Source organism: Capra hircus, chromosome 3 (assembly GCF_001704415.2).
Source record: "Capra hircus breed San Clemente chromosome 3, ASM170441v1, whole genome shotgun sequence".
Classification (NCBI taxonomy): Eukaryota; Metazoa; Chordata; class Mammalia; order Artiodactyla; family Bovidae; genus Capra; species Capra hircus.
The window spans coordinates 69,479,986-69,495,566 of NC_030810.1; the positions used below are offsets into that span (position 1 = coordinate 69,479,986).

Sequence of the window (15,581 nt, forward strand, 5' to 3'; positions counted from 1 at the left end):
TGAAAGTGAAAAGTGAAAGTGAAGTCGCTCAGTCGTGTCCAACTCTTAGTGACCCCGTGGACTGCAGCCTACCAGGCTCTTCTGTCCATGGGATTTTCCAGGCAAGAGTACTGGAGTGGAGTGCCATTGGCTTCTCTTCTCATGAGGATGGTTACTTGTAAATCTCTTAGAATGTTTATTTTCCTCCTACTAAATTGTAATGTCCTTAAAAATAGGAACTTATTCTTTGTATTATTTAACATACTCATAAATGTATAATATTTCAGAATTTTATTTTTGGAGGAATTTGTTGAATGATGGAATATACCCTGTATTTACAGGCTAGCCATTTAGTTAGTACAAGAATCTAGTTGAGAATCACTGTGTCTATACACATTTTTTTTCCCTACACTGATACTCAGATCCCGGTGTAGGACCAAATGCCAGACAGCTGCATGGTACTGGACCTTGATAATTTTAGCCTAGAAGACTTGGGCGAGGATGTGGGATAGGAAGAGTGAGAAAACTACAAATGGAAGTGGGAGGAAGTAGTCAACAGGCAATAAAACACTCTGTTGGAGACGTTAGCATATTATTTAGTATGCTAAAAAAGCTCTTAATGGGAGTTATAAATATCCGCTGGAGTAGTCAAGACTTGTCACCATCCAAGCAGTGTCATTTGTTTTCTTTGAGTAACACCAAACCAAGGTAGCTTCTGTGACTAGAGTTTTCATGAGTGGGAAGAAGCAGGGTAAACAGGATAATTTGGATGATTGCAAAAGCACACGCCTTGATTGGCTGAAGGACAAAGGAAAGGAAAAAATAGATTAAATTTTTATTCTCAGGGAACTCTCTGATTATTGCCTTATTTTGTCTTCTGAATTTTTTATTATTGGTCTTGGGGGAATTTCTGAACTGTAGGGGACTCTCTAGAATAGGAATGTATGCTGATGGGTGGTTCTTAGATGTTTAATGGGAAAGAATGCCTTGATCAGCTAGCAGTGCCTCCCATAACTAAGGAGAGGATTGGCAGTGAATCCATCCCCTGCAGTGCCTTGTATGCTAAACAAAAGATGAATGGATTATCTAGGCAATAGTTACATGATTGATGCTGTGATGTTTAATTATATAGAAAAATACTTGCAAATCTGATGTTTTTGATTGGCAGCCTTTAAATGTCATAACTCAAATGACTTCTGGTTCCATATATCCATTTAGTTTCACTTTTTAAAACAGAAATTCTTTGCACTATTACCTTCATTGCAGCCCTGTTTTTCCTTTTAAATGGAGTTTATGTTCAGTGACTTAGTTTCTCTTTAGCGCACATCTGTTTCCTTGTATTTTTTTTTTTTCTATTAACTGACTTTGTTTTCTAGAGCAATTTTAGGGTCACAACAAAATGAAGAAGAAGACACAGATTTTCCCATAAAGCCCCTGCCCACACACATGCCTAACTTCCCATACTATCAGTATCCCCCATCAAAGTGAGCATACATAGATGAGCCTACATTGACACATCATTATCACCCACACCCATGGTTTACACTGGGGATCACTCGGTATTGAACAGTTTGGGGTTTGGACAAATGTATAATGACCTGAAGATACCATTACACTGTCATACAGAGTAGTTTTATAGCCCTAAAAATCCTTTGTGTTCTACCTGTTCATCTCCTACTCTCAAACTTCTGTAACCCCTTATCTTTTTACTGTCCCAGTAGTTATACCTTTTCCAGAATGTCATATAGTTGGAGTCCTATATAGTATGTAGCCTTTTCAAACTGGATTCTGTCACTTGACACATTTAATTTTTCCCTGTTTTTTCATAATTTGATGGCTCTTTCCTTCTTAGCACTGAATAAAATTTCATTGTCTGAATTTACTGTAGAATTTATCCATTTACCTACTGAAGGATATCCTGGTTGCTTCCAAGTTTTGACATATGAATAGAGCTACTGTAAGCATAGCATACAGGTTTTTGTGTAGACATAAGTTTTCAACTCCTTTGGATAAATACCACGGTGTATGATTTCTGGATTGTGTGGTAAAGAGTATATTTAGTTTTTGTAAGATGTCTCCAAGATGTCTTCCAAAGTGATTGTACCATTTTGCATTCCCACCAGCAATGAATGAGAGTTTCTTTTTCTTCACATCCTTGCCAGTATTTGACAGTGTTAGTGCTCTGTCTGGATTCTGGCTATACTAATAGGTGTTCAGTAATAGCTCATTATCTTATTTGCACTTCTGGTGTCACATGAGGCAGAGCGTCTTTTCATATGCTTGTGTGCCATCTGTGTGTCTTCTTTGGGGAGCTCTTTGGTGCATGTCTTAGTCTGTTCAGGCTGGTACAACAAAACGGCATGGACTGGGTAGCTTACAAGCAGGAAGAATTTCTTCTCACAGCTATAGAGATTTTAAATCTGAGATCAGGGTGCCAGTGTAATTGGGTGAGGACCTCTTCTGGGTTGAAGACTTCTGGTTTTGTCCTCATGTGGTATTATGGGGAGGGATTTCTCTAGCCTCCCTTTTAAAGACACTAATCCCATTGGAGAAAGATTTGCCCCCGTGACCTAATCACTTGCAAAGGGCTCACCACCTAATACTGTCCCATTGAGTTAGGATTTAACATATGAATTTGGTGATGAGGGGACACAAACATTCAGACCTTTTGATCTTATTGATGGTCTTGATTTTGGTTATTCTTAAAGATGTATAGTGATGTCTCTTTGTTTTGTTTGTTTTTCCATTATTTTTTAAATTTGCATTTCCCTGATGAACTGTGGTATAGAACATCTTTTCATATACTTATTTATCATCTGTTTATCTTCTTTGGTGAGGTATCTGTTAAGGTCTTGGGCCCGTGTTTTAATTGAGTTTGTTTTCTTGTTGAGTTTTAAGTGTGCTTTGATATTTTGGATAACAGTCTTTTATTAAATTTGTGTTTTGCAAATGTTTTCTCCTAGTCTGTGTCTTCTATTTTTATTATCTTGACAGTATTTTTCACAGAACAGAAACTTTTAATAAAGTCTGACTCATCAATTCTTTTTTCATGGATCATGGCTTTGGTGTGTATCTAGAAAGTCATCTAGGTTTTCTCCTGTGTAATCTTCTAGGAGTTTTACAGTTTTGCATCTTGCATTTAAGTCTGTAATCCATTTTGAGTTAATTTTTGTGAAGAGTATAAGGTCTCTGTCTAGAATAATTTTTTTGCATGTGGAACATCATTTTTTGAAACTAGATTTCTCCATTGTGTTGCCTTTACTCCTTTGTTAAAAATCAATTGACTGTATCCATGTGGGATGCTTCTGGCCTCTCTGTTTTTTTTCCACTGATCTTTTTTGTCTCTTCTTTCACCAGTGCCACACTGCCCTGTCTTGATTACTGTAGCTTTATAGTAAGTCTTGGCGTCAGGAAGTGTCATTCTGCAACTTTGTTCTTCTTCAGTATTGTGTTAACTATTCTGGGTCTTTGCCTCTCCATAAAAACTTCAGGATCAGTTCGTCAATATCCATAAAATAATTTGCTGGGATTTTGATTGGGGTTGCATTGAATCTGTAGATCAAGTTAAGAACTGACTCCTTGACAATACTGAATCTGTTGGTAAATACGTAGAATACTGATCCATTTATTTAGTTCTTCTTTGAATATGTAGTTTTGGGAATGTACTTTTTCTGAGTACTTCTGTAGTACTTTACAGAGTTTTCATGTTCCCTTGAACTCATTTGCTATTGTATTTGTTCCTTTTGTACTTGGCTTTGTAAGAACTTTTTCCTCCTGTTTTTGATATCCTTGATGCCTAGCTAAATGTAATTTTGATATTACAAGGCAAAGTTTTTCCTAGAGTTAAACCACCTGACCTACATACCTCACAACAATGCTGCAGTACAACTGCTTTATCAATTAGAGCAAAAAGTCTGACTGACCATATAAACAAAATACAGGAGAATTATAATAATCTCTGCCCTCAGTAAGCTTGTAGTCTAGTTGAGAAACTAGAGTTAAAGATATGAAAAGTAAGACATTTAGATAAAATTTCTGTATTAAGTCATGGAAGAGTACATGATCAATGTGTATTAACTGTAAAGACAATGATGACTAAAATTTAGAGAAGGGAGAGATTTACTTTAGCAGGTTAATCAGGGAAACTCATTGGGCTTGTGGAACTTAGTCCAGAAATATGAGAAAATTTTGGATAAAAAAGATTAATCCAGATTTCTTGTGGGTGAGTTTTACAATATGTTGTCATTTAATATTTTTTCTTAAACATTTTTATATGAACTGTTTCCTTTTTGTTATAGTTTCTATCCAAAGTGGTTATAATGAACCACTTTCAAGTGTTTGATATATCAGGTGCTTTCAATTTTTTATTCCTGTTTTCTTGTCACAGACATCCTGATTTTCAGCTGCTACAAGAAGGACAAAGGTATGGTTGAATCAGTATCACTTACCTTCTATATATTCATGTTAATAGAAACATTAAGAGTAAACCAGGTGATATGAACTCTTGGACTTCCTGTGCTGGTGCATTATGTAAGTGCCCATTCTAGCCCACACAAAGAAATATTTGCCTTGTACAGCTTTTTTTCTTTTGTGATGGTAAGATGATGTGTTTGATCTGTATGATTTACTGTACAGCTGTTCCTACCAAGGAAGTCTAATTGAACCTGTTGAAATACGACACAAACACAGCTTCCATCTGAAATACTGTGCTTCTTTGTCAAGCAAATTGTGACAATTACATTTGTTGAAAGGTTTTTATAGCCTTATTTTGTAGAATTTCAAAACATTAATGTATCAGTTATTTAATTACTTGAAAGAGTGTTTAAAGCATTAATAGAAATTCCAAGTTGTATTTTTTCCTAAACTTTCCTAGTGACATTGCTTGCCCAGCCACGATCATCTCTCAAAACATACCCTTTTATCTTCCAGAGTAAATTTTCCTGGTTATTAATCACTACGTTAGTTATATAAAATTGAGCACAAGCGAGATACTCTTTAATTATATAAATCTTTAGTTTATGGGTTTGAAATAGTATAGAAAAACATAATTACCTTACAATTCCAAGAGAAAGTGTACATGAAAATTGTTATTCTAAGTTTTTTGAAATTGTACTTTAGTTACAGTAGACAGTTCATGACTGTCTAGGCTAAATTCTAACTTTAAAAATGTTACCTGATACTGAATAAACTTACTATCTTTTTTCTCCATCTCCATCCAGAACCTTGTTTTCAACTCTGCTTGTATTCTTCTTTTATACTTTCCCCAAGCATGCTTTTTTGTTTATTGCTGAATTATTTTATTTCATTTTAAAAACCTTTTTAAAAAACGCAATAGCCAGTTTGGGAGAGCAGTTTACGGAAAAATTGTGTGAAAAGTAGAGTTCCTTTATACCCTTTCATGACTCTCCCAGTACTTCTTGACCCAGAATCCTTCCCATCCTGAGCTTTTAAAGTTCTCATTTGTGCATTTGTTTAAGGGTAATTGATCTCTTCCTCCCCTCATCTTTCTCGTTTGTATAGACAACGCTTCTCTTTGCCTTTACTCTTTCATGTTTTTTAATCTTTTGTAAACCTTATCTGAAAATTAAAGTAACATAGTCAAAGGGAAAACTATTGTCTTTAATTATTATCCTTGTATGTTAATTCTGGACTTTCAGGTATCTTTCATTGATTAATGTTGATTTGCCAACTTTTGCTATGACTTTCTTATATTTTTAATTTAATGCAATTTTCTACATAACTATCAGCCAGAATTGGAAAATGCTTAAACATCTTTTTTTAAATATTCAAAATCTGAACAGAGTTCCTACAGTTTTGTGTTTTTTTTTTTAGAAACCGGTAATGAATTTATCAAAAGAAACCTTAAAAAAAAACAACTATGGATTCATTACAGAAATGGAGTGAGCAAAAATTAAAATAATTCAGTAGTATGACGTTAGCGAGTGTTGGTTTGTGAGATTTTATTTGTGCGGGTATGGTTTGATTTTTAGTTTTGTTTTTCTTCTTTTTGCTCAACTCGTAACACTTTTAAAATAATTAAGGAGAAAAGATAAGGGAAGAAGATGGAAAGAGAACTATATCAGATATGTAGAAAAATTACAGAATTATAGCTTTCTTCTGAAATGTGTGTGTGTGTTTATAGGCCTAGGTAAATATTAGCCTATAAATAAAGCCTTGCCTAGGGAATAAAATTTTTATCTTGAAAGTTACAAAGTATAAATTCTCTGGGACATTTTGTTTCTGTGTTACAGTTTTTCTTTCTTTCTCTCAACAGTGGTCCTTCTGGAGAAGAAATACAGTTATGCAGCAAAGCCATTAAAACATCAGATATTGACAATCCTGGCCATTTTGAGAAGCATTATGAATCTAGTTCTTCTAGCACTCATAGTGATAGTAGCAGTGATAATGAGCAAGACTTTGTTTCCTCTGTTCTGCAAGGAAACAGACCAAATGCAACAAGGCCACAGCTGCACAAAAAAAGCATAATGAAAAAGAAAGCTGGTCAAAAAGTTAACTCTCAGCATGAAAGCAAAGAGCAAACAGTAGTAGATGTCATTGAGCAGTTAGGCAATTGCAGATTAGATAATCAGGAGAAAGCTACTGCTTGTGAACTTCCTTTACAGAATGTAAATACACAGATTTCTTCAAATAGTTCTCTGCAAGAAAAATTAGAAGCTTCAGAAATTTCTGATATTAAATACAGTAGTTCAAAAGTAACTCTTGTAGGCATAAGTAAGAAAAGTGCTGAGCATTTTAAGAGGAAATTTGCCAAATCAAACCAAGTTTCTGGGTCAGCTTCCAGTTCATTGCAGGTGTGCCCTGAAATTGCAAAGGCAAACTTACTTAAAGCCCTGAAAGAGACTTTGATTGAGTGGAAGACAGAAGAAACTTTGAGGTTTTTGTATGGCCAGAATTATGCATCTGTATGTCTAAAATCCTCTTCAACCCCTCTGGTTAAAGAAGAACTTGATGAAGATGATACAAACTCTGACCCAGATAGTCATTCCCCTGCCTTGCAGGAGTTGAACAGCTTGGATGAGTCTTTACCATTTAGAGCCTCAGATACAGCCATTAAACCACTGCCAAGTTATGAGAACTTGAAAAAAGAAACTGAAACATTAAATTTACGGATCAGGGAGTTTTATAGAGGACGGTATGTTTTGAATGAAGAAACCACCAAATCACAGGACTCAGAAGAGGTATGTCTTAATGACAGTTATTTTTTTTTAATATTGATTTATTTGGCTGCACCAGGTCTTAGCTGCGGCATGTGGGATCTTCAGTCTTTGTTGTGGTGTGCAGGGATCTTTTTTTATTAGTTGGCGGCATGCAAGCTCGTAGTTGCAGCATGTGAGATCTAGGTCCACCACCAGGGATCAAACCCAGCCCCACTGAATTGGAAGTGTGGAGTCCTAGCCACTGGACCACAAGGGAAGTCCTTTAATGATGGTGATTTTTCCATACTGCGAATACATGGAACAATCACCATAGTAAATCTTGGAGCAGGAAGAAAAGTACTGAAAGAATTTAAGAAAGAAGAGTCCCGTAATCATTTGGTTTAAAATTTCATCTCCAGTATTGACATTGAAAGTGAAAGTCACTCAGTCGTGTCTGACTCTTTGTGACCCCATGGACTATATAGTCCATGAAATTCTCCAGGCCAGAATACTGGAGTGGGTAGCCTTTCCCTTCTCCAGGGGATCTTTCCAACCCAGGGATCCCACATTGCAGGCGGATTCTTTACCAGCTGAGCCACGAGGGAAGCCCGAGAATACTGGAGTGGGTAGCCTATCTCATCTCCAGCATCTTCCCAACCCAGAAATCAAACCAGGGTCTCCTGCATTGCAGGCAGATTCTTTACCAACTGAGCTATCAGGGAAGCCCAGTATTAGCATTGTTATTTTCAAAATAAGTTTGTCCTAGAAAATTTTCATGAATATTTAACCTTTTTTCGCTAAGGTAGAAATAGCCTAGAATTGTGGGACAAAATTTTCTTTAAAACTTAGTTTTCATAGACTGTCTGTTTTTCTTTGTTGGTGTATATGCTTTCAGATTTCTACATAGGTTGTGTATCTTTGTGTTTCATTTCCAGTTGGACTATGGACATTTATGGGAGTAGATTTGCTAATTGAATAGTGAAATATTTGGTTAATATTTGGAAAGCATGCTCACTTAAAATATGAATGAAAATGACTTAGTAAAGGGGACGTATTGGGAAAATAGAGGACATAGGAGAAAATGGAAAGAGCACATTTGGGTAAACCTAGATTTGATTATCTGCTCTGTCATTTACTACCTGTATGAAAACTTGAGTCTAATTGCTTATCTGTAAATGGGATTATAAATGGCTTCCCTTGCTCAAGTGTTATGAGTTTTAAAAGTAATGAATATAAAGCATTTATCACAGTACCTGACATATAATTGGTACTCAGTTATATGTAAGTAGTTATATGTAGAAAGTGATGTAGGGCACTGAGATTTAACGGGGTAATATTTCGATTATCCTATTTTGGTTGATGTGTAGTTTGGGAAATGAAGTAATTTGGCATGAAGACAAATAGGTAATAACCTTGTTGTTAGCACAGAAGTTTGTTACTAAAGATTTCTGAGTAAATATGGGTCTAAATTAAATGATACCTTGGAGATTTAAAAAGGAGGTAAAAGTAATAGAGTAAAAAATTTAGAAATTTCTTATATTTATACAGAATGTTACCTACCCCAACAGTATACTTGTATTATTAGACAGCATCCATAAATTTTACATGAAGGTTGGAAAAACATTGATCTCTGTCATTCAGTTATATAGCCTTTTATGCCTATATCATTTTTATGCTTATAAACCTTAAGAAGGAAAAATTAATCCCTAAATTTGACTGCTTCTGTTTTTAAACCTCTTTCACTGAAGTATAACACAAATTGTAAGTGTACAGCTCATTGCATTATCGTAAGTGAATATACACCAATGTAATCACTACCTAGGCTACAAAATTTGAGTATACCAGAAGCTCCAGTATGTCTCCTACGAATCATTATCTCTTTCCAGAGTTAATGACGATTATAATAGCATAGTTTTCCCAATTTTGAACTATATGTAAATAAATTAACTCTGTATATAATTTATTTCATGCAACATTGTGCTATATGTACTAAATCACTTCAGTCATGTCTGACTCTTTGCAGCCCCATGGACTGTAACCCGCCAGGTTCCTCTGTGCATGGGATTCTCCAGGCAAGAACAATGGATTGGTTTGCCATGCCCTTCTCTAGGGATCTTCCCCACCTAGGGATTGAGCCTGCATCTCTTATGTCTCCTGCATTAGCAGGCAGGTTCTCTACCACTAGCGCCACCTGGGAAGCCCTTGGAAATTCCCTGGCAGTCCAGTGGTTGGGACTTGGCACTTTCACTGCAAGGGCCAGCATTCAATCCCTAGTTGAGGAACTAAGATCCCACAAGCCACACAGTGTAGCCAAAAAAAAACATTATGTATGTTTGTGTTGCATATAGTTGTAATTCATAGTTTTATTGCTGCATGGTATTCCATTATATAAATATACCATAGTTTATTAATGTTAATGAGCATTTAGGCTGTTTCCAGTTTGGAGCTATTAAGAACTATGCCATTATGAACTTTTCTTGTATATATAGCTCTCTCTTAATGTGTATGCATTTCTGTTGGGTATATATCTAGGACTAGAATTTCTGGGTTATAATGTATACATATATGCAAGTATACTGCTGCTGCTGCTACTGCTGCTAAATCACTTCACTCATGTCCAACTCTGTGCGACCCCATAGACGGCAGCCCAACAGGCTCCCCTGCCCCTGGGATTCTCCAGGCAAGAACACTGGAGTGGGTTGCCATTTCCTTCTCCAATGCATGAAAGTGAGAATTGAAAGTGAAGTTGCTCACTCATGTCCGACTCTTAGCAACCTCATGGACTGCAGCTCACCAGGCTCCTCCATCCATGGGGTTTTCCAGGCAAGAGTACTGGAGTGGGGTGCCGTTGCCTTCTCCGTGAACAAGTGCCAAACAGTTTTCCAAAATGGTCCTGCATTGTATTTTCTGCTATCACTCTATGACAGTTTCCATGATTCTGCATTCTCACCAATACTTGGTATTGTTACTTTTCACCATTCTGATTGTATTGCTTTTAGGTTACAGTACATTTCTCTGATGATTGAGTTGAGCACTGTTGCATCTGCTTATTGGCCATTTGGATAGTTTGTTGGTGAAGTACCCATTCTTGTCCTTTTTTCTATTCATCTGTTGGAATATGGGGTGCTGGGGAGGCAGTTCTTGTCGATTTGTAGGAATTCTGTGTGCAAGATTCAAACCCATTTTTGTGTATTACAAATATCTTCCCCTGAGATTTTCCTTTTCACTTTTATTAACGGTGTCTTGAACCTGGTTTATTAATTGTTCCCTTTAGTGACGACTTTTAAGAAATCTTAGCTTGGATTATTTCATCTTCAGAAGCTTGTTGTGTTATCTTTAACATTTAGGTCTGTAATTTATCTGGAATTGATTTTTGTTTCTGGTGGGGAGTATCAGTCAGATTTCTTATTTCTCTCTGGGGAAATGTGTGCACATTACAGTTGGAGAAGCACTGTTGATTTTTCTTTTCTTTCTTGTTTGTTTGCTTATTCCATAAGTTACTGAGAAAGATGGGAAAGGTTGGTCAAGATTTCTCACCATAATTATAAATTGATTATTTTTCCCTTTAGTTTTCTGAATTTTAATACTTTGAGACCATGTTCTTAGGTATAAATGTGAGATTGTTATGTCTTCTTGGTAAATCGAACCACTTAGCATATGGAGTAATTTTTTCTCTACGTTCATTTATTTATTTTTGGTCTTACAAGATCTACTTTGACACTAGCATTCTTTCATTAGTATTTTCAAGGACTGTCTTAAAAAAAAAAAAAAAGCCTAGGCTGATAATCTATGTCCTTTGTGTGAAGAATTTAGTCTATTTACATTTAATGTCATAACTGATATATTTAGGTTTAAATCTGACATCTCACTTGTTGCTTTCTGCATGTCCCATCTGTTCTGTGTTCTTTCTCTCTTTTCTTTCTTTGGATCCAGTATCATTATTCCATTTTTTTGTCCTCTGTTAGCTTGTTTTTATACGTTCTTTTACTAATCATTAATTGGTTTCCCTAGATTAAATTTGAATCTGTGTCTTACTAAAATTTAATATAAGTTAATACTTTGCTTCCTGGACAGTTAGTACCTAGAAACTTACATTTACCCACTTGGCTTAACATATTCATACTGTTGTGCACTTTTATTCTCTCTGTATTTTAAATCCTACAAGATTGTTTATAATCAGTGTTGAGTTGGATTTGCCCAATTAATTACTCTTTTGCTGTTCTTTATGTCTTCTGTGTCTCTGTTCTTTCATCTGGGAACATTCACTGTGTACCTGACGAATATCCCTTTTTTTCATTAGTACCAGTTTGCTAATGATGAATCTTCCCAGTTTTATTTATCAGGAAATTATTTTACTTTCACTTTTGAAAGATATTTCCCTGGACGTTAAATTCTAAGTTAGCAGTTATTTTCTTACAGCCCACTAAAAATACATATTCATTGTCTTTTGGCCTCTATTTTTTTCTCTTATTTGAAAAAAATACTTTCTTCCTTTAGCTACTTTTAAGATTATTTTTTCCTTTTTGTTCCCTTGATTACCATCAGTTTCTGATTGCTTTGCCTAGATGTGATTTTATTTGTATTTATTATTTTGACTGTTACATACTTAAATCTGTGATTTCTTTGATTAGTTTTGGAATATTCTCGGGTGTTGCATCTTCAGGTATTGTTTCTGCCCCATTTTCCTTTTCCTCTCTACCTGGTACTCCAGTTGCAGATATGTTAGTCTTTTTCACTGTATCTTCTTTTATCTTCTCCTGCACTTTGCATTACCCCTGGAAGGGAGAGGTGTGTGACTGTGTTTTATTCTGGATATTTTCCAAATGAATGAATATTCTCTCTTCAGTCCTTTCTACTATGTAATTAAATCTATCCATTGAGTTATTTTAAATACTATATTTTTCAGTTACTAGGGGTTTCATTTCTTTCTTTTATATAGTTTCCCATTCTCTGCTAAAATTTTCCATCTTGTCATTTTTTTTAATATATTCAGCATAGTATTCTAAATAAGGCTGATAGTTTCATTACATGGATTTCCTTAAGGGTTGATTTAGGAACTCGTGTTTCAGATTATGGTCATATTGTCCTATTTTATGTGGCAAACATCGTATAATTAAAAATTACAGAGATAACTTGAAACCCAGGCTGATGTTACCTTCCTCTAGAACAGATTTGTGTTTGCTTCTGGCAGATTTGCAGCCGTCCCAAATCACTTTACTCCAGTCAGTGATTAAGGTGATTTGAAGCTGGGCTTCAGTCCCTGCAGCAGCAAGTCTGTTTCCTATTCATTCTTATTGGTCTCAAGTTTGGGGAACGTTGATAGTACCTCTTCCTTTTTGGCATGCCCCAAACTCTGATGCTTAGGTTCTCAGTATCTAAATTGCCTCTTCTAGAATTAGTCAGTGCCTTCTCTGGAATTACTTTCTCCAAAACTTCAGACCATAATTCTTTACTGTCTTATTAGCTTTCTGATGCTTTCAAACAAATGTGGGTTTTTTCCCACATTTGTTCTCTTTTTCAGTTCTCAGCAAGAAGAGTGGTTTGAATTGTCTGCCATTTCTAGAATTGGAGTTTCCCAAAATATATTTATAATATTTGATAATTTTAGTCCTTTAATCTCCTACATTTATATGACATTTAGCATTTTATAAAGTCTTTTTCTATACATTTTAAACATTGAATAAAGAAGGTGTTAGTATCCCTATTATACAGATGAGAAAAGGCTCTCAAAAGAGGGCAGATGATCAAGTAAGTTCACACCAGCCTGCTGACTAATTAGATACTCAAATTTAAATCGTCTCCTTCTGAAGTCTGATTTTTAGTCTACCATATATCATAGGTATAAACTTTGGTGTTTTAATGTGTTATTATCAAAGAAAGAATATAAATTTATGATTTTATTTTGCTTTGTTTAAAAATGTGATTCAGCATGATCCCACCTTTCCACTGATAGATTCAAGTTCTCAGAACCAGATCAGAAAACGCATCGTACTTGAAAAATTGTATAAAGTGTAAGTATGTAATTATCATTCCACTTTTATAATATCTAAAAATCAGTTTGATATTTGTGGGTTTATAAGTTGTAGGTGTAATCCTTGATTTTTTAATTTTGAAAAATAATACGTAAAGTGTACATGGGTTTCTTCACCTGAGAAACTTGTATTTTTAAGGTGTTCTACCAAAGCATATTGAAATTTTTTTGTGCTGAAGACAGAGACACATAATAAAGACAAAAGTTGAGATTATGGGAATAGAAAACCAAACTACCTCACTTCCATTCAATAATCCAGTGAAGTCAGGGAAAAAAATATCAGAGCTGGACCCATTTAAATACTGATTTGTGGTAGATGTGTCACCAGTTTCACATGTGAGTAAGATTTTATAAAGGTTTAATGGTTTATTGACTTACTCGGTATGTATGCATATTCAGAGAACCATTTCACACTCAGAAGCTTGAGTTTTGCACTTTAGTTTTGAGCTTCCCGTAGTGGAAATTGTTGTTCTTGTAATTAGCCCAGTCATAAATGTCATTTGAAAATTGTAATCTTGGTTTCTCTTTCAAAAGGAGCTTGAAAATCTTTTTCCAGAGATGTGACGGATGTCTTGAACTTTTCAACTTGCATTTTCTTCTTCAGCAGAAAAGACAGAACAGTCTTTTCACGTATTACTTAAGGTGTTGTGCACATGGAAAAGTCTTAATTCTGTAGTAGTTCAAAAATTAAAAGGCCTTTTCTAGAAGCCATAGTATTTTGAACAGCTTACTTTTCTAAAGTTTACATTTTAAATAAGTGTTTAAATATAATATTTATTGAATGCTTGTTATATGTTAAGACTTCACATATAATCTGTTTTGCCTTTCTTCTGTTCTTCATACTTGTACGTTTGTTTCTGTTAAAATTTAATTTATATAACAATATAAGTTACCAGCTGTCTGACTTAGGATAAGAAGGTATCAGTCCTTCATTTTAGTTACATAGGTTTTCAAAGTTGGGATAGATTAACTATGCTAGCATGTAATTAATAGGTAGAGGTTTATGTGAAAATGGTTTTCTAGACTTTTTAGCTAATGAAAGTACCCACTTTTAAATTTAAGACCACACCGCCATGTCACTGAAGGAATTCTGTCCCTTTTGGGTTTTAGCTGCAACAGGAGAGCCCAAAAGGAACCTTGCTAAATACCAAGTTATTAATATTAGGGTGACAACTAAATCTGAGAAGAGGTAGAATAACTTAAAGAAGGAGAAGCACAAAGAATACTGAAAACAAAATAATAGTGACATAGGGATTTTTTTGTTTCATTGTTTATGAAAGCAGTTAATTATTTTTCTCATTATGAAAGTTAACACTTTTATAAAAGTAAGACCTTTTCTGGTTTCTGATTGGAACAAACCAATTATACAAAAAATTTATTTTAGAGAATCAAAGAAAATGAACTATGTGCTGGGTATTAGATGATATTAAGGAACTATTATTGGGTAAACATGATTTTATTATGGTTTTATACAAAAATGCACTTGTATTTAAATACATAAAGAGTAATTTAGGGGTCAAACAAAGGGCATGGTTTACTTGAAGATATCACACAAAAAAAAGGAAAAATGAAGCAAATGGAACAAAATATTGGGAGGTTAAATCTGGGAATAGAAATGAGGGGTTATTATTTCTCTATTTTGGAACATGTTTTAAACTTATATAATTTTTTTTAAGTAATACATGCTTATTCCAGAAGGGTTAGGCTGTGCAAAATGATATAATTAGAGAAGTGAAAATCACTGTAATCACAGTAATTACTATTAATATTTTGATGTTCATCCCTGACATATATATGATATATATGATGTGTGTATATTCATTCCCTTTGGTTCCATCTGTTACAGTCTAAACCTAGAGAAAATGACATGCTTGATATATACTATGTGTGATATACAATTGCATTATAATATGTATGTTTTTATAAAAAATGGGACAACTTCGTGTGCATTTTCCACGTAACATTTATCATGAATATCTTTCCACATTAAAATATGTAGATTTTTATTATTTTAAAGGTTTTATTATTTTATGGTTACATCATAATTTATGTAACCATCTACTGACAAACATTTGTTGCCAGTTTTCAATACTAAAATACTTCTCCAATAACCGCCTTTTTTTTATGTTTAATTATTTCTTTAGGATAAATTTTGTATAGTATTGATTAAAATGTTGGGTCAAACAGTGTCTGCATTTAAAATGTTAGTATATATTGTCAAATTGCTCACTAAAAATGTACCAGTTTTTACTTTACCATAAAGATTTAATAAATATTAAATCCACATTCCCATAATGCTCCATTTGGAGGATTCCTCCAATTCCTCTGGCCTGTGTTCTTTCCATTTGTTTAATATTTGAAAGTGAAAAGGTAAGAAAGAGACAAGAATATAGATAGCAGCCAAAATATTTTTT

The 15,581-nt window shown here is 34.5% G+C and overlaps 1 protein-coding gene across 5 annotated transcripts in view; it reads left to right on the top strand.

The window, feature by feature from the left end:
• RPAP2 (RNA polymerase II associated protein 2) overlaps positions 1 to 15,581 on the top strand; it is a 113,513-nt gene that overhangs the window by 23,738 nt on the left and 74,194 nt on the right. For 3 of the 5 annotated variants that reach the window (XR_001917835.1, XM_005678102.3, XM_018045757.1), the window contains exons 7-9: positions 4,367 to 4,402; positions 6,254 to 7,178; positions 13,065 to 13,147. Coding sequence is in view for 3 of the 5 variants with exons in the window: in XM_005678102.3 (XP_005678159.1) it covers positions 4,367 to 4,402; positions 6,254 to 7,178; positions 13,065 to 13,147 (1,044 nt within the window). In the remaining 2 variants the exon portion in view is untranslated. The remainder of the gene's footprint in view (positions 1 to 4,366; positions 4,403 to 6,253; positions 7,179 to 13,064; positions 13,148 to 15,581) is intronic. The other 2 variants (XR_001917837.1, XM_018045758.1) reach the window with 1 other exon arrangement.